Below are 23,800 nucleotides of genomic sequence, written 5' to 3'. Positions count from 1 at the left end.
TTGATGGGTACGATTGAGGTTCATTTGCTTTGACCTCTGGGCCCCTCGGCCAGCGTGTTTTGTTTTGTTTTGTTTTGTTTTGTTTTTAATACTTTTATTTTGCTATTGCTGCGCTGGCCTTTCTCTAAAGGCGGAGAGTGGGGTCTACTCTCTATTGTGGTGCTCTGGCTTCTCATTGCGGAGCCGGGACTCTAGGGCTTGGGCTCAGTGGATGTGGCTCCCCGGCTCTACTTCAGTTCAGTTCAGTCGCTCGGTCGTGTCCGACTCTTTGCGACCCCATGAATCGCAGCACGCCAGGCCTCCCTGTCCATCACCAGCTCCCGGAGATCACTCAGACTCGCGTTCATCGAGTCCGTGATGCCATCCAGCCATCTCATCCTCCGTCGTCCCCTTCTCCTCCTGCCTCCAATCCCTCCCAGCATCAGAGTCTTTTCCAATGAGTCAACTCTTCGCATGAGGTAGCCAAAGTACTGGAGTTTCAGCTTTAGCATCATTTCTTCCAAAGAAATCCCAGGGTTGATGTTCAGAATGGACTGGTTGGATCTCCTTGCAGTCCAAGGGACTCTCAAGAATCTTCTCCAACACCATAGTTCAAAAGCATCAATTCTTCGGTGCTCAGCCTTCTTCACAGTCCAACTCTCACATCCATACATGACCACAGGAAAAACCATAGCCTTGACTAGACGGACCTTAGTCGGCAAAGTAATGTCTCTGCTTTTGAATATACTATCTAGGTTGGTCATAACTTTTCTTCCAAGGAGTAAGCGTCTTTTAATTTCATGGCTGCAATCACCACCTGCAGTGATTTTGGAGCCCCAAAAAATAAAGTCTGACACTGTTTCCACTGTTTCCCCATCTATTTCCCATGAAGTGATGGGACCAGATGCCATGATCTTCGTTTTCTGAATCTTGAGCTTTAAGCCAACTTTTTCACTCTCCTCTTTCACTTTCATCAAGAGGCTTTTTAGTTCCTCTTCACTTTCTGCCATAAGGGTGGTGTCATCTGCATATCTGAGGTTATTGAGATTTCTCCCGGCAATCTTGATTCCAGTTTCTGTTTCTTCCAGTCCAGCTTTTCTCATGATGTACTCTGCATAGAAGTTAAATAAGCAGGGTGACAATATACAGCCTTGACGTACTCCTTTTCCTATTTGGAACCAGTCTGTGGTTCCATGTCCAGTTCTAACTGTTGCTTCCTGGCCTGCATACAGATTTCTCAAGAGGCAGGTCAGGTGGGCTGGTATTCCCATCTCTTTCAGAATGTTCCACAGTTTATTGTGATCCACACAGTCAAAGGCTTTGGCATAGTCAATAAAGCAGAAATAGATGTTTTTCTGGAACTCTCTTGCTTTTTCCATGATCCAGTGGATGTTGGCAATTTGATCTCTGGTTCCTCTGCCTTTCCTAAAACCAGCTTGAACATCAGGAAGTTCACGGTTCACGTATTGCTGAAGCCTGGCTTGGAGAATTTTGAGCATTATTTTATTAGTGTGTGAGATGAGTGCAACTGTGCGGTAGTTTGAGCATTCTTTGGCATTGCCTTTCTTTAGAATTGGAATGAAAACTGACCTTTTCCAGTCCTGTGGCCACTGCTGAGTTTTCCAAATGTGCTGGCATATTGAGTGCAGCACTTTCACAGCATCATCTTTCAGGAGTTGAAACAGCTCAACTGGAATTCCATCACCTCCACTAGCTTTGTTCGTAGTGATGTTTTCTAAGGCCCACTTGACTTCACTTTCCAAGATGTCTGGCTCTAGATGAGTGATCACACCATCGTGATTATCCGGGTCATGAAGATCCATTCTGTACAGTTCCTCTGTGTATTCTTGCCACCTCTTCTTCATATCTTCTGCTTCTGTTAGGTCCATACCATTTCTGTCCTTTATCGAGCCCATCTTTGCATGAAATGTTCCCTTGGTATCTCTAATTTTCTTGAAAAGATCTCTAGTCTTTCCCATTCTGTTGTTTTCCTCTATTTCTTTGCATTGATCGCTGAAGAAGGCTTTCTTATCTCTTCTTGCTATTCTTTGGAACTCTGCATTCAGATGCTCATATCTTTCCTTTTCTCCTTTGCTCTTCACTTCTCTTCTTTTCACAGGTATTTGTAAGGCCTCCCCAGACAGCCATTTTGCTTTTTTGCATTTCTTTTCCATGGGGATGGTCTTTATCCCTGTCTCCTGTACAGTGTCACGAACCTCATTCCATAGTTCATCAGGCACTCTGTCTATCAGATCTAGGCCCTTAAATCTATTTCTCACTTCCACTGTATAATCATAAGGGATTTGATTTAGGTCATACCTGAATGGTCTAGCGGTTTTCCCTACTTTCTACACTTTGAGTCTGAATTTGGTAATAAGTAGTTCATGGTCTGAGCCACAGTCAGCTCCTGGTCTTGTTTTTGTTGACTGTATAGAGCTTCTCCATCTTTGGCTGCAGAGAATATAATCAATCTGATTTCGGTGTTGACCATCTGGTGATGTCCATGTGTAGAGTCTTCTCTTGGGTTGTTGGAAGAAGGTGTTTGCTATGACCAGTGTGTTCTCTTGGCAAAACTCTATTAGTCTTTGCCCTGCTTCATTCCGTATTCCAAGGCTAAATTTGCCTGTTACTCTAGGTGTTTCTTGACTTCCTACTTTTGCATTCCAGTCCCCTAGAATGAAAAGGACATCTTTTTGGGGTGTTAGTTCTAAAAGGTCTTGTAGGTCTTGATAGAACCGTTCAACTTCAGCTTCTTCAGTGTTACTGGTTGGGGCATAGCCCGGCTCTAGAGCACAGGCTAATTATTTGTGACACAGAGGCTTAATTGCTCTGTAGTATGTGGGATCTTCCTGGATCAGGGATGGAACCCATGCCTCCTTCATTGGCAGGTGGACTCCGATTCTACCAATGAACCATTGAGGAAGCCCCCTGGTGGCTCAGATGGTACAGTTGGCTTGCAGTGCCAGAGACCAGTTCAATTGCTGGGTCTGGAAGATCCCCAGGAGAAGGAAATGCCTGGAAAATCCCATGGACGGAGGAGCCTGGCAGTCTACAGTCCATGGGGTGGCAAAGAGTCGGACACAACTGAGTGACTTCACTTTCAACTCTTCATTTTTTAAAAATATTTTCTTTGTATTCATATATTTGGATGTGCCAGGTCTTCGTTGCAGTATGGAGGTTGAGGCATGTAGCTGGGATCCTGACCTGGGGTCCAACCAGGGACCCCTACATTGGGAGCACAGAGTCCTAGTTCCAGGACCACCAGGGAAGTCCCTCAGCCAAGTCTTGCCATTCTGTGGTACCTTCGTCCTTAACAGTGTTTTCTTACAAGTGTCATATATTTCTATTTATTGTTTCCCCAAACAGCTGGTTTTCCACATATAGAAATATGAGGTGTGTAGAAAAAATTTGCAGAGAACCTCCTAGTAAAGTTGAACAAGCAGCTCTAAAATTAATATTCATTCTCTTCTCAAGCCAAGAAATTCAATATAGGGACTTTCCTGGTGGTCGAGTGGTAAATTGTCTGCCTTGCAATGCAGGGGAGAAGGGTTTGATTCCTTGTCAGGAAATTAGGAGGCTTCCCTGATGGCTCAGATGGTAAAGAATCTGTAATGTGGAAGGCCCAGGTTTGATCCCTGAGTCTGGAAGATCCCCTGGAGAAGGGCATGGCAACCCACTCCAGTCTTCTTACCTTGAGAATCCCATGGACAGAGGAGCCTGGAAGGCTACTGTCCATGGGATTACAAAGAGCCCACACGACTGAAGCAACTTAGCACACATACACACAGGAAACTAAGATCCCACATGCCTCAGAGCAACTAAGCCCATGACCCACAGCTACTGAGCCCACATGAGGTAACTCAAGAGTTCCTGAACCATACGGAAAAGATCCTGCATGATGATGTAGTGAAGATCCCTAGTGTGGCAGTTAAGACCTGATACAGCCAAATTTAAAAAACAAAAAAAGAAATGCAGTATAAATAGGATCCCGGAAGCTGCATAAATGTGGGTATTCTAAAACAATTATCCCATCCCCCAAAAGTTAAGGTTTTCTTTCATGGAAGCATTTCCTTGCTTTTCTTGATAATTTTGCCAGCTATGTGAAAATTACTCAAGGACTATGGCTCACCGTCATTCCGTTGTTTTAAAACTCTTTTCTGAGTGGAATCACATAAATATGATGTGTTTTCTTCATCTGCACAACTTGGAATGACTTTATCCATGTTTTCATAGCTATTCATTTATTTTCCTTTTTTGTGCAGTATTCTGTAGTATGAACATATGAGGACAGTGTCCATATAAATTCAGCTGTTGAAGCTTTTTTTGTTTTTGTTTTGCTTTGGTATTAATAAACATTGCAACTATAAATATACCTGCCATGTCTTCTGGGATATACCCAGCACACATTTGTGTAGCATATATGTTAAAATTATTATTTTATTTAAATGAAAGTTTCCACTTTTTAGTCTTGTTTTATTTCTTGTTACTAATTTTTTTAAAATTCCTTGTCACTAATTTTAACTTATTTCTTTGAATGGCTTGATTATACTTAATCTACCTGTAGTTAATTTTGCTACATACTTATTATGCACTTGATACATTTACAGTTTTACATTATACACCCACTTAGAGAGTTTTTGCTTTTGCAGTCATTATACTCTTCTAATATTTATTATTTATAAGTTATTTAAATCCACTCCAGTACCATTGCCTGGAAAATCCCATGGAGAGGAGCCCAGTAGGCTACAGTCCATGGGGTCGCAAAGAGTCGGACACGACTGAGTGACTTCACTTTGTCTTTACTCGGGTGGTATTGGAAGAGAAAATGATGAAGATATCTTGTTAAAATATTTGTTATAGGGGGGGACAAAGTGAATCATTTTAAGGGTAATAAGTTATAAGGCTTTGAATCCATATCAAGATGTTTTAGAATCCAAGAAGATTTACAAATAATCTCTCTGATCATTGGTGGAAAAAAACCCATATGGATTTATCAAAGAATATAAATAAAAAGTACATGTTCTTCAATTCTGTTGTATAATGTAATAATAACTTCAAATCAGAGTTTAATATATGAATTATGTAAGCTGAAGTTTTATATCCAACAATTTTTAACATAACTGTTGGGGGAATGTCAAATTTCCTCAGTTCTGTCTTGCCACAGCAAAAATTTGAAGCAATGGACAGATCAGTATTATAGCTTGGTGTCACAGATCAGTTTTATTTGGCAAGCAAAGAAAAATACATCCTCATGGCGTGAGAGCAGGCCGACCCAAAAAACTTGAAGAGAAGAGAAGCCAGCTGTTCAATTTTGGCTCCTCTTTTCATGTTTTTTCTCCTCCTCCTGAGCCTGGCCTATGTAAATTGGGCTAGCCAGGAGGGCTGTTTCCTTTGCCTGAGGTTCTCACGCCCGTCCTCAGACCTTCCTTTGTTCTATTTTTACAGGCTTTTTCCTTCTTCGTCTTCTAGCCACTACCATTCTGGACTCCTTTTTCCTATTCTAACTACTTAACTTAACCAAAGTAAACTTTGAAAGGGAAGTATAAGAACTCCTGGTCACTTGTGGCTAACTACAAGCGAGAAGAAGAGAAAAATGTATTATTGACAAGGGAGAAACAAGGAAATCAAATGGAGGTGTCAGACCTGTACATATAGTGAGACTTAATTTTGATATTTGTAGCCTAGGGTATAATAACGTTATATGACCTGCCACAACCATTTCCTCACCAACATGATTACTTTCATTTTTTCTCATTGAACTTCAGTCACACTATCTTCATACATGGTACTCAAACACACTGAACATGACTCTGATAGACTTTTCACTTGTATTTTCCACTCCTGGAAAGCGTTTTCTTGAGACATCCATATTACTTTATGGCAAAACTCCATAATATTTTCTGTCATCTTTTACATGCTTTATTTTATCCTCAAGTATTTCTCTTTGCCTTAAATATAAAATGTTTCATTCATTGATATTCTTTTTTGACTATGTTGCTTATGGAAATTAAAGTTACATGGCCCTGCTCTTCTCACAGGTTTCACATTCAGCAGAACCTTTTATGGACTCTTCACTGATGAGTGTCAGGTGTTCTGGAAGTGTTTTGCTGCTACTCTTCCTGGCCCTGGTGTCTGGAGATCCTAGAGAAACCTGAAGTCCAGATTTCCAAGTCCAGGCCAGAGGTTATATGGAGAGATTCCCATTTTTGGCAGCCAGTGGACTAAGATGTGAATAGTTGTCTTAGGTACAGGGGTAGTCAATACAAATGCTTGAGCTTGTGATAGAGGTGGGAATGCTTTAGGACTTGTAGGTCTTTGTTAATGTCTGGTAAGAACAGAGAGCAAGAGGGCCAGAGTCGGGCCTAAAGTGGTAGCCTGAGAAGTTGAGTTTCTGTTCTGAGAATGATGGCAGATGTGGAATTTTTGGTACAGAGGGGAAAAGTGATGTGACTTAGGTTTAAAGAGGCTGCCCCTGGCTGAAGAATACACAATAGGCTGGGGAAGAGGAAGACAGGCAGATAGCAAGGAGGCTATTGTAATCATCCAGAGGAGCAGTAGTTGTGCCTAGACCAGAGTGATAGATATAGAGGTAGGAGAAATATTTGGCTCCTGAATTTGTTTTTAAAGTTTTAACAGTGGACTAGATTTTATAATGTGGAATGTGTCACAGATGACTCCAAAAGTTTTTTTTCCCTTTACATCAGCAGTGCTATCAGCAGATAGCAGTGCTATCTGAGATGGGGAAGTCAGCAAGCAGAGTCCTTTTCTGTGAGACTGTTAGGAATTGGGTCTTGTGTTGAGTCTCAGATGTTCCAGTGACTCCCAAGTATAGGAGGCCAGTGAATGGCTGAACTTGCAGATCTAGAGTGCCGGGGAGTCTTCAGGATGCCATGAGGGGACAAGGGAAGGTGGGGGGCTTTTACAAAGGTCATCAGCAGGAAGATAGGGGGAGGGAAAATCCATCATGTGGTCCAGGTATTTATGGGATAGTGGTTATGAAATTGATGCAGAGGAAAAGCAAAAAAGGAGATGAAGTGATACCAAAGTCAGGGTGGTGCTTATTGACCCTCCTGTATACTCACTAGATTTTTGTGGTGGAATTTGGGGAATTTATGATAGAATGTCGGAGAAGGCAATGGCAACCCACTCCAGTACTCTTGCCTGGAAAATCCCATGGGCAGAGGAACCTGGTAGGCTGCAGTCCATGGGGTTGCTAAGAGTCGGACACGACTGAGTGACTTCACTTTCACTTTTCACTTTCATGCATTGGAGAAGGCAATGGCAACCCACTCCAGTACTCTTGCCTGGAGAATTCCAGGGACGGAGGAGCCTAGTGGGCTGCCATCTACGGGGTCACACAGAATCGGACACGACTGAAGCTACTTAGCAGCAGCAGCATGATAGAATGTCAGATGAATTTACCCAAGATCTGTCAGCTGGGTGTGGATTTTGAATGATTATTATGTGAACAAAGATTGTAACTGTTGAAGAGACATAATGTGCAGTATGGAAGTGGAAACTGACCAGAGGTATTTAGATCTGAATATTGTGACTGAGGATAAAGTCAAGAACAAGGTTTAGTGGGGAATCCTTCAGAACAGGGCTAGGGAGCTGTCAGTGGAAAGTGGGTGTACAGTGGGGTTGTGTTGTATTTGTCAGGCACTTTCTGAATGTTCAGAAGGGGATGAGAGGAACCAGGAGACATGCCAATTTTGTGAACCAGGTGGCAGCGATCAGGGTCAGATATATAGTCCACTGAGTGATATGCTTGTGGGGAAGGTGTGTGAACTAACTTCCTGAGGTACTAGGAGTCTGAGAGAAAGGTGGACCTAAGCTTCTGGATGTCTGGGAAACATGATCCTGGGAACTGTGGCTGTTGTTTTACAAGAAAGGGAAGGGGCCCTGCATGCCAAGCCCACCACACAGATAGCCTCGGTCTATCCACCTGCCTGTAGCCACTGAGAATCGTACCTAGTGTGCAAGGGAGGATGAAGTGTTTTGGGCGCCACTGCCCTCTGTGTTAGGAAATGGGAAGATGATGATGCCAGAGTTAGGTGGGCTGGGGTGGGCTGATTGTGGGGTCCTGGGGAGAGAGGCTGCTTATGCACACGTCTCTTCCCATCACCACAGGGCCCTGTGACCTTAGAGGACATGGCTGTGTACTTTTCCCAGGAGGAATGGAGGCTGCTTGATTAGGCCTAGAGATGCCTGTACCATGATGTCATGCTGGAGACCTTGGTACTAGTTGTATCCTTGGGTAGGGCCCTCACCCCTGTCCCAGCATCCTGGGCAGGTCTCTGACTTTCCCCTTTCTTCCAGGGTCAAGTCTGTTCTGTTCACAGCTGGACGGTGGTTGCATGTCTGATACTGCTTCCCTGTCCTCTGTTTTGTGGGTGCTAAGGCTGAGTGAATGTGTGTACCACCTCCTTTCACAGGTAGCCCCAATACCAGCAGCTCTGAAGTTTTCTCAATGAAGATTTTCTAAGTCAAAAGACTTGGAATGAATTCACTGGATTCTTAGCTACTCACTGCCACTTTGACTCAGTTGACCCCTGCATCTCTGCCTCAATCCAACTGACATTTCCTGGAGCCTGACTGACCAGGAATTATTGGGAACCAATGTGGTCACTATTTGTGGGGTCCACTTAGCTGTTGCTGTCAGACTGTCCCGTGGAGAGGTCCATTATTGCACAGCACTGCTTTTCTAACCTGTCTGAGCTCCCTTGTCCTCAAAATAGTCCCATGGTTTTATTCCTTCTGTATCAGACACATGTTTAATGGGGCTGCCCATTCTAGCAAAATCTATGTGAAATTCCTCCTCATATCTCTGGTTTCAGGTTGCTGGCATGGAATAAAGGTCAAGCAGAGAACTTCAGAGCAGAATGTTTCTGTAGAAGTGCCACAGGGAAATACCTTAAAGATAGACCTCTCCACCCAGCCTCTCCCTGGGACGTGTAGCCTGAATGTAGAAGGTGGTGTGTGTGTAGCTGAGGACCTGGGAATAAACCCTGGCCAGACCCTGTGTGGGGCAGGTGTGAAATTTCAGCAGAACAGTGGAGTTTACCTCCATTGTTTTCACATAAACTCTAAAGAGTTTATCTCTTTAGAAGAGATGTGGGCAAGGCCTTTATGAAGAGATGCACAGTCCATGCACTGGGGAAGGCTTTTATGTGCTGTGAGGCTAGGAAGGATTTCCCTGGTATCTCTCACTATTTCCAGCACTAGATTAAACTGCAAAAGGACACTGAGTTTTTGGAATTTTCTCATAATGGACAAAGGCAGCGTAAATGCCACGAATGTGGGAAAACCTCCCGGCAGTCCAAGCTTACTCAGCACCAGAGAGTCCACACTGGAGCGAGGCCTTATGAATATGCTGAATGTGGGAAAGCCTTCAGATATAAATATATATTTGTTTAGCACTGGAATGTCCACACTAGAGAAAGGCCTTATGGGTGCAGTGAATGTGAGAAAGCTTTTAATGACAAACATGTACTTGCATGGCACCAGCGAATTCACACTGGAGAAAGGTCCTACAAGTGCAATGAATGTGGGAAATCCTTCTGTCGCAAATACAGACTTACTCAGCATCAGAGAGTCCATACTGATGAGAGACCTTACAAGTGCTGCGAATGTGGGAAAACCTTTACCTGTAAACCCACACTTTTTAAGCACCAGAGAATCCACACTGGAGAAAGGCCTTACAAGTGCAGTGAATGTGGGAAAGTCTTTAGATGTAATTCCAGCTTTGTTATACATAGAATTCATACAGGAGAAAAGCCTTATGAAGGTAGAGAGTGTGGAAAGCTGTTTAGCCAAAGCTCCCAATCTGTTGTACACCAGAGAACTCACACTGGAGCCAAGCCATATGAGTGTAGTGAATGTGGGATAAGCTTCACCACTAAAAGCAAACTTGTTCAGCACCAGAGAGTTCACACTGGAGCGAGGCCTTATGAACGCAGTGGATGTGGAAAAGTCTTTAGGTTCATATCCAGCTTCAGTAAACATAGAAGAGTTCACACTGGAGAAAGGCCTTACAAGTGTAGTGAATGTGGAAAGGCCTTAAAGTCCACTACAAAATTCATACTTGAGCAAAGACGTATTATGAGTGCAGTGAATGTAGGAAATGTTTTAGCCAAAGCTCTACTCTCATTATGCATCTGAGTTCACACCAGAGAAAAACCACACAAATGCACTAAATGTGGAGAAGTCTTTAGCCAAAGCACCCAACTTAATTAACACCAAAATGTTCACACCACAGAGGTACAGCACCAGCACAGCAAGTGGGGGAATATTTTCTGTCAAATGTGTGCTCTAACTGAACACCAGAACCTAACAGCCCATAGAGCAGTGTAGTGAATGTAAAAAAGCTTTGAGCCAAAGGTCTAACCTCATTTGTCACCAGTATGCTCATACTAGAGAAAGGCCTTCAAATGAGATGGGGAGAGAAGCGAATGAGCTGTTGCCTTAGTTAATATATCTTACTGAACTGGCTCTGTGAGGGACTTCTCAACAGTAAGTTGAATGCCATCTGTGTGCACAGCCCTAATGTGGCAATAGTCTGTGGGTACCCAGTTCCTAGGAAACTCTGAGGAGCTAGGCTGTACTTTGTGACCTCCCAGGGCCCTTGACAGACCTCATGTCATTGTGAGTTTCTTACCTCTACCAAGTGGCAGATCTTCATACAGTGATATCAGTGTAGGTAGACTTTGTGGTCTCCTGTCCCCTAGAGGGAAGCATAAGTGGCCGGAGGACTTGGGTGGTGTCATGCTCTTAAGTCCTGTCAACTGCGTAGGACACAACCTAAGCAGCTTTGCCAGTCTGGGTGCCACTGGAAGCTCATAGAGGTTTACATTATTTGCTGGTATTGGATCCTTTTATGCTCAGGATGGATTTTCTAGCTCCAAGTCACCCTTTGGGGAACTGCCTCATTTTGCACTACTTTGTGTAAAAATAAAGACTATTGTTTAACACAACATGCGTCTTTGGTTTTGTTCACTTTGAGACTGCTGTTAAGAACCACGTTGGACTATCAGGATGAAGAGGAACAAGTTTTGTGGGTGTTCCAAACTTTGTGTACTTCAGTGGGAATGATAATGGCAGAGAACAGTATTCAGTCTAGTTTGATCTAATTTACATTGTTACCCAGGGCCTCCTGGGGTAGCCTGCAGGGTTCTGTGGGACTAATGTGACCAGATGTCAGATTTTTTGGTAGGGCTTCAGGTCACCCTGAGATGAGGATAGTTGTGAGCAGCACCAGTGGGTTGTGTGTTTTTTGTTTTTTGGTTTTTTTTTTTTTGGAGCTGCATAAGTTGTCTTTTCACATGGGATGTCACATCATGCCCCCAGTATTGTTCAAGGGAAGAAGTTTCCTAGGTCCGGCCATAACAGAGCCACATGCCATAATATCCACAGCTTGGGGCTGGTGTTGCTGAGTGTTAAGTTACAGACATTGGGTGGGAATCATACCTTTTACAGAAACAGGCATGGAGTTAATAGGAACTGAGAGACTAGCAAACAACAAGGGACACACCTTTTCTAAAACTGCATCCACAAATGTTCCCGTGGCTGTTTATGATAAAGTTTTTGCAAAAATTCTCAGGTGTTACAGAACTGGTTTTGGCATCATATAGCATCTGCGAATTGTTTATCTAAGGCTATTACTTCACAGTGAAGACAATGGGGAATAACAGCAGAAATCCTGTAGTCCAGGCATGTGATTTTTAGGACCCAGACAGTTCCTGGGTAACTTTGATTGCTCACCAGTCTTCATTGCTACTGTGACAGAATCCCTCCCACGAGACCAAGAGAGAGAATGGATTTGAGGTGTGATTGCCAGAGTTCTCCTTTTCCAAAAAGATTCAGATTTTTATGTGAAGTCAATTTTTATACAGATTTAATTGACCTTATGTATAGTTGGTCTGCACTGAATAGAACATCCCTAAATTGTCCAACTTGATAAATTTCAGCCATGCATGGAAACATCATCATAACAAACATCCATCACTACCCGTAGAGCCCCTATGTGTGTAGTGAGTGTGGCAAAGCTTTGAGCCAAAGGTCTAACCTCATTTGTCACCAGTATGCTCATACTAGAGAAAGGCCTTCAAATGAAATGAGAAGAGAAGCAAATGAGCTGTCTTCTTACTTAATACATCTTACTGAACTGGTTCTGTAAAGCACTCCTCAACTGTAAGTTGAAAGCCATCTGTGTGCACACCCCTAGTGTGGAGATGGCCTGTGGGTACATCTCCAATTCAGTAACGCAGTGTTTTCCAGAACTTTAATATCATTGGAGTGTTTAACGTTTACTTTTATATTTGTCATTTTCTTTCTACATGCATAGTTACTTTAAGAATCATCCAAGTTGCCAACGTGAATAATTTTTTTCTGATAAATATATTATTTGGATACTCCATCGTTTAACTGTTTATCCATTAATCTGTTAAAGGATAGGGTTTTGTGGTTTCTTTCCAGTTTGCCTACCACAAGTAAGCAAACAAGTAAATAAAATCCTTTATATGAACACTTGGTTTCATATTCTAAAATGAATGACTACCCATTTGCATTCCCATTGACAGTATTCAGTTCCCCTATATTCCTCACCAGTAGTTGGTTAGTATGGTTAGTATTTTAAATATTACCTGTTTTAAAAAGTGTGGAGACTATTATCTGATTGCATTTCCCTACTAATTCGTGATGTTGGACATTTTTGTTTTCATTTGCCAGATATCTGAGAAGACAATAAGTGTGATGGAACTTCAGTTTTCTTCACTGAATGACTTGGCTAGGTTCCCATAACATTATTCACCACTTTATACTCCTAATAATTAACATACTTGACATACGTAAAAATATTTACTCATTTTTACATAGGACACTTAGCCCTACCCTGCCTCATTTAACTTTTAAATAATTCAAAGTATATTTCCAGATATTGATACTTTTTCATAATTTCCACAATTTGATCAAATACAGGAATCTCCTGCTTTCCAAATTTCAGATTACATCACTTGGGTTTTATAAAAGACACATTAGTACATGTTTCTTTATGAAATCCAAAGAACTTCTATTTCCGCTTTATTCACTATGCCAAAGCCTTTGACTCTGTGGATCACAATAAACTGTGGAAAATTCTTCAAGAGATGGGAATACCAGACCACCTGACCTGTCTCTTGGGAAACCTATATGCAGGTCAGGAAGCAACAGTTAGAACTGGACATGGAACAACAGACTGGTTCCAAATAGGAAAAGGAGTACGTCAAGGCTGTATATTGTCACCCTCCTTATTTAACTCATATGCAGAGTATATCATGAGAAACCCTGGGCTGGAAGACGCACAAGCTGGAATCAAGATTGCCGGGAGAAATATCAATAACCTCAGATATGCAGATGATACCTTTTCCTGTGGTCATGTATGGATGTGAGAGTTGGACTGTGAAGAAAGCTGAGCATCGAAGAATTGATGCTTTTGAACTGTGGTGTTGGAGAAGACTCTTGAGAGTCCCTTGGACCGCAAGGAGATCCAACCAATCCATTCTGAAGGAGATCAGTCCTGGGTGTTCTTTGGAAGGAATGATGCTAAAGCTGAAACTCCAGTACCTTGGCCACCTCATGTGAAGGGTTGACTCATTGGAAAAGACTCTGATGCTGGGAGGGATTGGGGCAGGAGGAGAAGGGGACGACAGAGGATGAGATGGCTGGATGGCATCACAGACTCTATGGACGTGAGTCTGAGTGAACTCCGGGAGTTGATGATGGACAGGGAGGCCTGGCGTGCTGCGACTCATGGGGTTACAAAGAGTCAGACATGACTGAGTGACTGAACTGAACTGATGGCTTTTTTCATAAAAGTGATTTAAAACCATAGCCTTAACTAGACGGACCTTTGTTGGCAAAGTAATGTCTCTGCTTTTGAATATGCTATCTAGTTTGGTCATAACTTTTCTTCCAAGGAGTAAGCGTCTTTTAATTTCATGGCTGCAATCACCATCTGCAGTGATTTTGGAGCCCAAAAAAATAAAGTCTGACACTGTTTCCACTGTTTCCCCATCTATTTCCCATGAAGTGATGGGACCAGATGCCATGATCTTCGTTTTCTGAATGTTGAGCTTTAAGCCAACTTTTTCACTCTCCTCTTTCACTTTCATCAAGAGGCTTGTTAGTTCCTCTTCACTTTCTGCCATAAGGGTGGTATCATCTGCATATCTGAGGTTATTGATATTTCTCCCGGCAATCTTGATTCCAGCTTGTGTGTCTTCCAGTCCAGCGTTTCTCATGATATACTCTGCATATGAGTTAAATAAGGAGGGTGACAATATACAGCCTTGACGTACTCCTTTTCCTATTTGGAACCAGTCTGTTGTTCCATGTCCAGTTCTAACTGTTGCTTCCTGACCTGCATACAGATTTCTCAAGAGGCAGGTCAGGTGGGCTGGTATTCCCATCTCTTGAAGAATTTTCCACAGTTTATTGTGATCCACACAGTCGAAGGGTTGGCATAGTCAATAAAGCAGAAATAGATGTTTTTCTGGAACTCTCTTGCTTTTTGCATGATCCAGCAGATGTTGGCAATTTGATCTCTGGTTCCTCTGCCTTTTCTAAAACCAGCTTGAACATCAGGAAAGTTCACGGTTCATGTATTGCTGGAGCCTGGCTTGGAGAATTTTGAGCATTACTTTACTAGCATGTGAGATGAGTGCAATTGTGGGGTAGTTTGAGCATTCTTTGGCATTGCCTTTCTTTGGGATTGGAATGACCTTTTCCAGTGCTGTGGCCACTGCTGAGTTTTCCAAATTTGCTGGCATATTAAGTGCAGCACTTTGACAGCATCATCTTTCAGGATTTTAAATAGCTCAACTGGAATGCCATCATCTCCATAACACCATATTAATGGCTGTTCATTGGGAAAACCGAAGTGGTGTATCAGAATTTTGAGAAAGAAGGGAATACTTCTGCTTTATGACATTTCAGTTTATGGAACATTTCCTAGGAAAGCTGTTCCTTGGGATAGTAGGAGCAATCTGTAATTAAGCCCAAGTCACTAAACTTTATTCATTTTCTACGGCTGCTATAATGAATAACCACAAAGTTGATGGTTTCAGACGAAACATTATGAATTATTTAACTCTTCTGGACATCAGAAGTCCAACTCACTTTCACAGGGATAAACTCAAAGTGTGACTAGGGGCTTGGTCTCTCTGGAAGCTCTAGGAATGAATTGTGGTCCTTGCCTTTTCCAAAGTCTGGAGCTGCCTTCCTTGTGTTTGAGGGCTGAAGACCACTTCCTTCTTCAAAGACCAGCAGTGCAGCATTTCAGTCATCAAACCGCCTTCCTCTACTTGTCTTTTATGAGGAGGCCTTGGAATACATCTCCGGACAAACATACTTTTGGGGTAATCTCATCTCCAAATCCCTAATCGAGTTGGCAAAGTCTCTGACTATATAAGGTAACATTTGTGAGTTCCGAAGATGAGGACTGAGGTGTCTTCGGGGAATATTCATCCGCCTGCCACTTTGAGTCTAAGCCCTTCAAAATGTGTTTGTCTTCAGGTATATTCATTGCAATCATAATGCGAACTATTACTTGTCGGTGTGTATCATAAATGTCTTTGACCTCTAAGTATGTATGCCCTCATAATTTTCCCAAAATATTGACGTCACTAAGTCCTCTACCTGTACCACATTCTCAATGTCAGTTTCTTAAAATTTTAGAATGCTTGATGCCCTGTGTGACTCTCTACGCGTGCTGACATCCCCTTTTTCTGTCTTTGAGCAGAGTGGTTCCACGGATATCTGCGTGCATCCCCTTTAAGAAGCGTGAACCCCGCCAGTAACTCGCAGTCTTGGAAAACTGCTCCCCAGCCACCCCCCGGGGTCGGGCGGAATTTTCCTGGAAGTCTGGAGCACCGAACCTAGCCATGGCCGGCAGCGGTGTTAACTACATTTCCCTGAAAACAAAGCGCAGCCCGTATGGGTCAGTGGGCCAATGCAAACCCAAGACTGAGCCACTTCCGTTCTATAAGACGGCGTCTGGGCGGGTCTTCCGGCCGGTGCGGCGGGCGACATTTTTAAACTGCAGCCTGATTTCGTGTGTGGAACTTCAGAACTTGGCCGGCCGGAGGTGAGGGAAGGCAGGAAGGCGCTGTGCCCGCTGCTCTCGGGAGGGTCTCAGGCTCTGCGCCTTCCGGCCTGACCCTGACTTGGGGCCGAGACAGGCGCCGCGGTGCCCGGGCCCCACCTTCGCCCTCAGACTCCGCTGTGGCGGCCGTGCTGACAGATCCCTTCAGGTGATCGCTGCGCCCTCCGAGCTCTCAGCCAGCTCTTCTCATTCGGCGGTAATTTTGTTCTTATCTGTGTTCTCGTTCAAGTGTCCTGTGCATGTTTTTCTTTCTCTCTCCAAACCTCGGGTTTTCTAATTTTGAAATATGACCTGCTTGGGGGAAAATAAATGCTTCTGACCTACGTGCCGTTGAAAAAACAGCTGTTATTAATAGCCGTTCAGTGCTCAAATCAAGAAATGAGGTACAAAATAGGACCCAAAAGCCGCCTGTGGAGGTCCTTCTAAAACTGTTGTCCCGTCTCCCAAATGTTAAGACGTTGTCTTTTGTTTCAGGTGAGCGTTTTTGTTTTTGTGTTTTGCTTTCTTGTTTTGCTTCTTAGATGCCGCTGGTGGTAGAACCTACCTGCCAGTGCAGCAGACATAAATGACGTGGGTTCCATCTCTGGGCTTCCCTGGTGGCTCAGAGGTTAAAGCGTCTGCCTCCAATGCGGGAGACCTGGGTTCGATCCCTGGGTTGGGAAGATCCCCTGGAGAAGGAAATGGCAATCCACTCCAGTATTCTTGCCTGGAGAATCCCATGGATGGAGAAGCCTAGTAGGTTACCGTCCACGAGGTCGCAAAGAGTCGGACACGACTGAGCGACTTCTCCTTCCATCTCTGGGTCAGGAAGATCCCCTGGAGGAGGAAGTGGCAACCCACTCCAGTACTCTTGCCTGGAGAATCCCATGGACAGAGGAGCCTGGCGGGCGACAGTCCGTAAGGTCGCAGAGTCGGACACGACTGAAGCGACTTAGTGCACACACATAGTTTTGCCAACTGTGTGGAAAATATTCGACGACCGTAGTTTCCCTTTGCTCAGTTGTTGTAAAACTTTTACAACTGAAATCATATAAGTATTAAGTGTTTTTGTTTTCTTTTGGAGAAGGTGGTGTGACTTCACCCATTTTTTCATGTCTATCCGCTAATTTTCTTTACTTTTGCAGTATTATATAGTGAGTGTACAGTCTATGGGGCTTCTGAGGTGGCGGTAGTTGTAAAGAATCCACCTGCCAGTTCAGAAGACACAAGAGAAGCAGGTTCGGTCCCTGGATCTGGAAGGTCCTCTGGCACCCTATTCCAGTATTCTTGCCTGGAGAATCCCATGGACAGAGGAGCCTGGTGGGTTACAGTCCATGGTGTCACAAAGAATCAGACAGGACTGAGTGACTGAGCACATACATTATATGAGTAAGATGTCTTTATAAAATCAGCTGTTGAAGGCTTTTTTGGTCAGCTTTCTGTATTTATAACCATTGCTATTCTAGCCATAACTTCTTTGCCTTCTGTTGTGTGTTAAGGACATATCTGTCTAACATATATGTTAAAATTATTATTGTATTTAAATGAATATTTCCACCTTTTGATCCTATTTTGCTCCATCTTACTAATTTTAACTTAGTCCTCTGAATGAGATGATTATACTTACTTTTAATGGATCCCGTAGTTGTATTTTCACACTCTCTTTTTGCATTATGCCTACTTAACAGTTCTACAGTATACAGCCATTTAAGAGTTTTTCTTCTATTTCAGTGATTGTACTCTGCTAATATTTATTTCACCGTTATGTGATGCTCCTCTGGTAGTATTGGAAGAAAATGATTCAGTTATTTTGTTAAAACACTTGTTTTAAAAGGGGGATTAAATGAATCGTTGTAAAAATAAAAACTTATAATGCTGGAAATCCTTACCAAGATACTTAGAACCCAAGAAGGTATTTTCATGTTTATTTAAAGAGGATTGAACAGAGATCAGGTCATATAGGTTCCTTTGTCTTAAGTTTAAAGACTCATCAGTGATGTCCAGTTATCTCAAACTGTTGGAAGTCACACACTTTTACTCTGATTCTAGCAATAACCCCTTTCTCATGGATTAATTTTCTGGAGCCATTTTCTTCTTGTAATTCTCTCTCTCTCTCTCTCTCTCTCTTTTTTTTTTTTTTTCATTTTGTGGTTGCACTGCTTGGCTTGTGGAATCTAGGTTCCCCAACCAGGTATAGAACCCGGGTCCACTGCAGTGAAAGTATCACATTCTAACCACTGGGCAACCAGAGAATTCTGAGATTCATTTTCAAAGTGAAGTTAGTCAGTGGTGTTTCCATTCTCTACAACAGGAGAAAAAAGCTTGTAGGAAGTTAATCTGTTTGAGCATTTATGGGAGAAAAAAAAAAAACTGGATATATTAAAGAATATGGTTCAAGTATAAGTTTTTTAAAAAACAATTTTTAAGATAACCAAAGTAAAATTAGAAAAGGAGTATAGAAGCTCCTGTCCAAATGTTGGGTCCAGCTACAAGCTATGAGAGGAAAAAGTTATTATTGGAAAGGGAGAAATGGAAGAATGGAATCAAACGGCAATGTCAGAAAGAGCTCTGCTTAATTTTTATATACATTGCTTGGGGCTATAATAGCCCTATATGACTTGCCACAAGCATCTCCTATCTAACCAGATACCTGATTCTTTGGATCATTGGGCCCTAGTCGTACTAGCCTCATGGAGCTACTCAGACACATCAGACATGAATCTAATATAGAGGCTTTTCACTTATTAGTCCCACTTCTAGAAAACCTTTTCTGAAGTCAGACATATGACCTTATGGCACAACTCCATAATATTTTCTGCCCTCTTTATGCCTTAGTTTTCTGTTGAGTAATTTGTCTTCACCTGAAATATTGAATAGTTACCTCATTAATCTTTCTTGTCTATGTTGCTGCTGGGAATTAAAGTTACATGGCCCTACTCTTCCCACAGGTTCCATGTTCAACAGAAGCGCTTATGGACTCTTCACTGGTGAGTGTTGGTGTTCTGAAAGATTTTGCTGCTGCTCTTTGTGAACTTGGTGTCTGGACACCCTAGAGAAACCCTGAGTGCAGAATTCCAAGTCCAGGCCAGAGGGTATATGGAAAGATTCCAAATTTGACAACCAGGGGACTGAAATGTGAAAGATTGTATGTATAGGGGTTACTATGTCCAAATGCTTGAGGATGCAATTGAGATGAGTGTATTTTAGGACTGTTGGGTCTCTGTTTATGCAGTAGGAACAGAGAACAAGAGAACCAGGATCAGGGCTAGACTGGTAGACTGATAAGATGGGTTTCTGTTCTGAGACTGCTGGCAGAAATGGGATTTTTGTAATAGAAAGGAAAAGTGATGTGACTTAAGTTTTAAGAGGCAGCCTCTGGGTACAGAGTGCACAATAGCCTGGTGGAGAGGAAGACAAAGAAACATAGAAGCTGTCTTAATTTTCCAGATGTGCATGGCTCTAGCTGTACCAAAGTGGTGGATGTGGAGATATAAGAACTACTTGGTATCTACATTTTTTTTTTTTTTTAAGTAAAGGCTGATCAGATTTTCCAATGTGGAGGAATCACATGCTTCCAAAGTTTTTCCCATTTGCATCTGGAAAAGTGGAAGTGCCATCAACTGATTTGGGGAAGTCTGGTAAGAGGACTTTTCCGTGAGAATATTAGGAATTGAGATTTGGCCATGCTAAGCCTCAGACGTTGCAGTGGCTCCCAAGTGTAGGAGACAAGTAGATGGCTGAATATGTAGATCTAGAGTAATGGGGAGGCTTTCGGACGCCATTAGGGGACAGAGGAGACGGACAGACAAGGAAGAGGAGTGGTCATCAGCAAGAAGCTAGGGGGAAGGGGAAGGCCAGTTGGTAGGTCAGGTTTCTGTGGGGAAAAGCTATGATACTGATGTGGAAGAAAAGCAGAAATGAGATAAATTGATAGCAAAGTCATGCTGGTGCTAATTTATTCTCCTCTGACTCACTAGGCTTTTGCGGTGGAACTTGGGAAGCTTGTGACAGAATGTCACAGTTTCTGTAGGCTGTGTCACGTGGGTGTGGATTTTGAATGGGTGTTAAATGAACAAAGACGGGAACTGTTAAAGAGACATAATGTACAGTATGGAAGTGGAATCTGACCAGAGGTATTTAGATTATGTGTGTTGTGACTGAGATAAAGTCAGGATCAAGGCCTGGTGAGAAAGCCAACTTTGTGGTCCAGGTGGTGATGATGGGGGTCAGATGTCTGAGAATGTCTGTGGAGTGATATGATATGCATGTGGGGAAGATGTGTGAACTAATTGACTGAGGGCTCTGTAGTAGGACTTTGAGAAGGGTGGGTTCAAGTTGTTGGTGTCTGGGTGGATCACCTGGGGACTGTCAGGCTGTTGTCTTGCAGGAGAGGAAAGGGGTCCTGCATGCCAGGCCCACAGCCTAGAAGGCATCTGTCTGTAGACCTGCATGTTGTTGGTGTTCGGAGCTAGTGCTCAAGCACGAAGAGTTTTGGGTACCACTGCCCTCTAAATTAGGGAGCCAGGGAGGATGATGACACCAGAGTGAATGTGGATTAGGGTTGGGGGTGTTCATGGGGTCCTGGGGAAAGAGGCTGCTCATGCACACATCTGTTCCCATCATCATAGAGCCCTGTGACCTTTGAGGATGTGGCTGTGTACTTTTCCCAAGAGGAATGGAGGCTCCTTGGTGAGGCCCAGAAATTCCTGTACCGCGATGTCATGCTGGAGACCTTTGCACTGGTTGTGTCCTTGGGTAAGGCCCTCACCCCTATGCCAGCATCTTGGACAAGTCTCTGCTTTTCCCCTTTTCTCTAAGAACAAGTCTGTTCTGTTCACAGCTAGACAGTGGGCACCTCTGTATTATTACTGCTTCCCTGTCCTCTGTGCTGTGGGTGCCAAGCCTGAGTGAGTGTGTGTTCCACCTCCTTTCACAGGTGGCCCCAATGCCAGCAGCTGAAGTTTTCTCAGCAAAAATTTTCTGGATCATAAGCCTTGGAGTTAGCTTAGTGATTCCCATTCATTTCAGCTTCTCCCTGCCAAGTTGACTCTGTAGACCTCTGTACCTTTTTGCAGCTTCTGCCTCCTTCCTGCTGACATTTCTTTGGGCCTCACTGTTTCAGGAATTGTTGGGACCCAGCATGGTCACCATTTATGGGGTGCATTTGGCTATAGCTATGAGAATCAAAGATTATTTTTATCATTATTTTTTTCTTGAATTCTTTTGAGATTGGTTGTTTCCCCATGGGCAGTACTTAATGCTAACCTGTCTTGTCCTTTGCTTAGAAAGTGAATCTTCTAAGTCCCATGTTGTTGTCCAGTTGAAGCTGGGAGGAGAACCTTGGGTATAGGAGAAAGTGGACATGATTCCAGGCACAGGAAGCAGGGCTCAAAATGGGTCTGGTCCTGGTGATTGGCATCACAGGGAGCAGTGATGTTGTGGCTGAATTCCGTCAAATTTTGAATATGTCCTGGCCCCAACACTGTTTGTGGTCTAAGACCAGTGATTTGTTATCTCATTTCTGTTTTTCCTCCATTCTTCACACATTCCCCCTGTGATTTCTACCCTGGCTTCCAACCCAGGATTATCCCTCACCTCTCTGGCTTCCACTCCTCATTGTTCCTCAGCATCCTCACTCTAATGCTTTCCTCTGTTTGCCTATGCTTACTGTGTCATAAAACCTGCACCTCTCCTTAAGATAGTCCTGAACACCAGCTACTCAGTGACACAATATCCTGGGCCTTGACATAGCTTTCTACACGGCACACATGTGTCAGCAGCAGCCAAGTCCCTGGTGAAAACCATTCCTGTAGGAGTGCGTTGTGGACCCCTGGCTCCTCCATTTAATATCCACCCTCTTGTGTCTTTTGCCCGGTGAGTCCTTCCTGTTCTGTGATGTGTAGAAGCCCAGTTCTACAGATTGGGGCTTTTCCTTACTTGCCCACAGCTCCTTTGTCCTGAACTAGTCCCATGGATTTATTCTTTCTATGTCAGACACATATGGCGCAACACATCTGCCTTTTTTAAAAACCTTTTCCTACATTAAGTTCACCTGCATTTTTCTGATTTCAGGGTGTTGTCATACAGCAGAGGATGAACAGACACCTTCTGAGCAGAATGTTTCTGTAGAAGTGCCACAGAGAAATACCAAAAAGACAGACCTGTCCAGCCAGATGGTCTGTCCCTGGGAGATGGGTAACCTGGCCTTAGAAGGTGGTTTGTGTGGACCCGAGGTCCTGCGAACAAACCCTGGCCAGACACCGTGTGGGACAGATGTGAAATCCCACCAGCACGGTGGAGAGAAGCTCATGAGAAGAGATTTGGGTAAGGCCTTAATGAAGAACTGCACGATCCATGCATTGGAGAAGGCTTTCATGTGCCAAGAGGTGAGGAAGGATTTCCCTGGTAGCTCTGGCCACGTCCAGCACCAGGTTAAACCACAAATGATGGAGTTTGTAGCAGAGTTTCACAATGGAGAAAAGCGTTTCAAGTGCAATGAATGTGGGAAACTCTTCTACCGGAAGTCCAGGCTTGCTCAGCACCATAGAGTCCACACCGGAGAGAAGCCTTATGAATGCAGTGAATGTGGGAAAGTCTTTAGATGCAGCTCCAGCCTTGCTATACATAGAAGAATTCACACAGGGGAAAGGCCTTATGAGTGTAGAGAATGTGGAAAGTTCTTTAGGCAACACTCCCAGCTTGTTGTGCACCAGAGAATTCACACTGGAGCCAGACCATATGAGTGCAGTGAATGTGGGAAAACATTCAGTACTAAAACCAAACTTGATCAGCACCGGCGAGTCCACACTGGAGAGAGGCCTTATGAATGTGCAGAATGTGGAAGAACCTACACCTGTAAACGCATGCTTATTCAGCACCAGCTGGTCCACACTGGAGAGTGGCCTCATGAGTGCAATGAATGTGGGAAAGCCTTTAGATACATGGCCAGCCTTGTTATGCATAGAAGAATTCACAGTGGGGAAAGGCCTTATGAGTGTAATGAATGTGGGAAGTCCTTTAGGCAAAGAGCCCACCTTCAAGTCCACAATAGAATTCATACTGGAGCAAAGACTTTTGAGTGCAGTGAATGTGGAAAATGTTTTAGCCAAAATTCTATTCTTACTACACACCAGAGAGTTCACACTGGAGAAAGGCCTTATAAGTGCTGTGAGTGTGGGAAATGTTTTAGCCAGAAATCTACTCTCATTAAGCACCTGAATTTACACTGGAGAAAAGTCACCTGAGTGCACCGAATGTGGAGAATTTCTTTAGCTATAGCACCTGAAGGAGGAAAAAAAAAAAAAGCTGAAAAGTTCACACCACAGAAAGACCTCACAAGTGCAACAAATATGGAAATATTTTCTGTCACAGATCAGCTCTGATTGAGCACTAGACCTTCACAGCCCAGATAAACCTAAGAGTGCAGAGAATGTAGGAAACCTTTCAGCTGAAGGTATAACCACATTGGTCACCAGAAAATTCATACTGGAGAAAGACCTTCAAACCAGATGAAGAGAGAAGCCCGTGAGCTGTCTCCTTAATGAATACATCTTACTGAACAGGCTCTATGAGGGCATCATCAGCTGAAAGCTGAATGCCATCCATGTGCACAGCCCTGGTGTGGAGAGGGCCTGTGGATATTTGGTTCTCTGTAAGCTTTAAGGAGCTAAGATCTACTTCCTAACCTGTGCAGCAGCCTTGCCA

At 43.4% G+C, this 23,800-nt stretch overlaps 1 protein-coding gene across 1 annotated transcript; it reads left to right on the top strand.

Annotated features, from left to right (window-relative positions):
• Positions 1 to 17,334: 17,334 nt before the first annotated feature.
• LOC128064102 (zinc finger protein OZF-like) lies at positions 17,335 to 23,518 on the top strand. The gene is made up of 4 exons (XM_052656898.1): positions 17,335 to 17,416; positions 19,045 to 19,083; positions 20,725 to 20,851; positions 22,169 to 23,518. The coding sequence occupies exons 2-4, from the start codon at positions 19,069 to 19,071 to the stop codon at positions 23,338 to 23,340; spliced, it is 1,314 nt and encodes a 437-aa protein (XP_052512858.1). The 5' UTR covers positions 17,335 to 17,416; positions 19,045 to 19,068; the 3' UTR covers positions 23,341 to 23,518.
• Positions 23,519 to 23,800: the final 282 nt, after the last annotated feature.

This window comes from Budorcas taxicolor, chromosome 18 (genome assembly GCF_023091745.1).
Source record: "Budorcas taxicolor isolate Tak-1 chromosome 18, Takin1.1, whole genome shotgun sequence".
Classification (NCBI taxonomy): domain Eukaryota; kingdom Metazoa; phylum Chordata; class Mammalia; order Artiodactyla; family Bovidae; genus Budorcas; species Budorcas taxicolor.
Note: the sequence above shows the minus strand (reverse complement) of the source record. Positions and strands in the feature narration are given on the sequence as shown.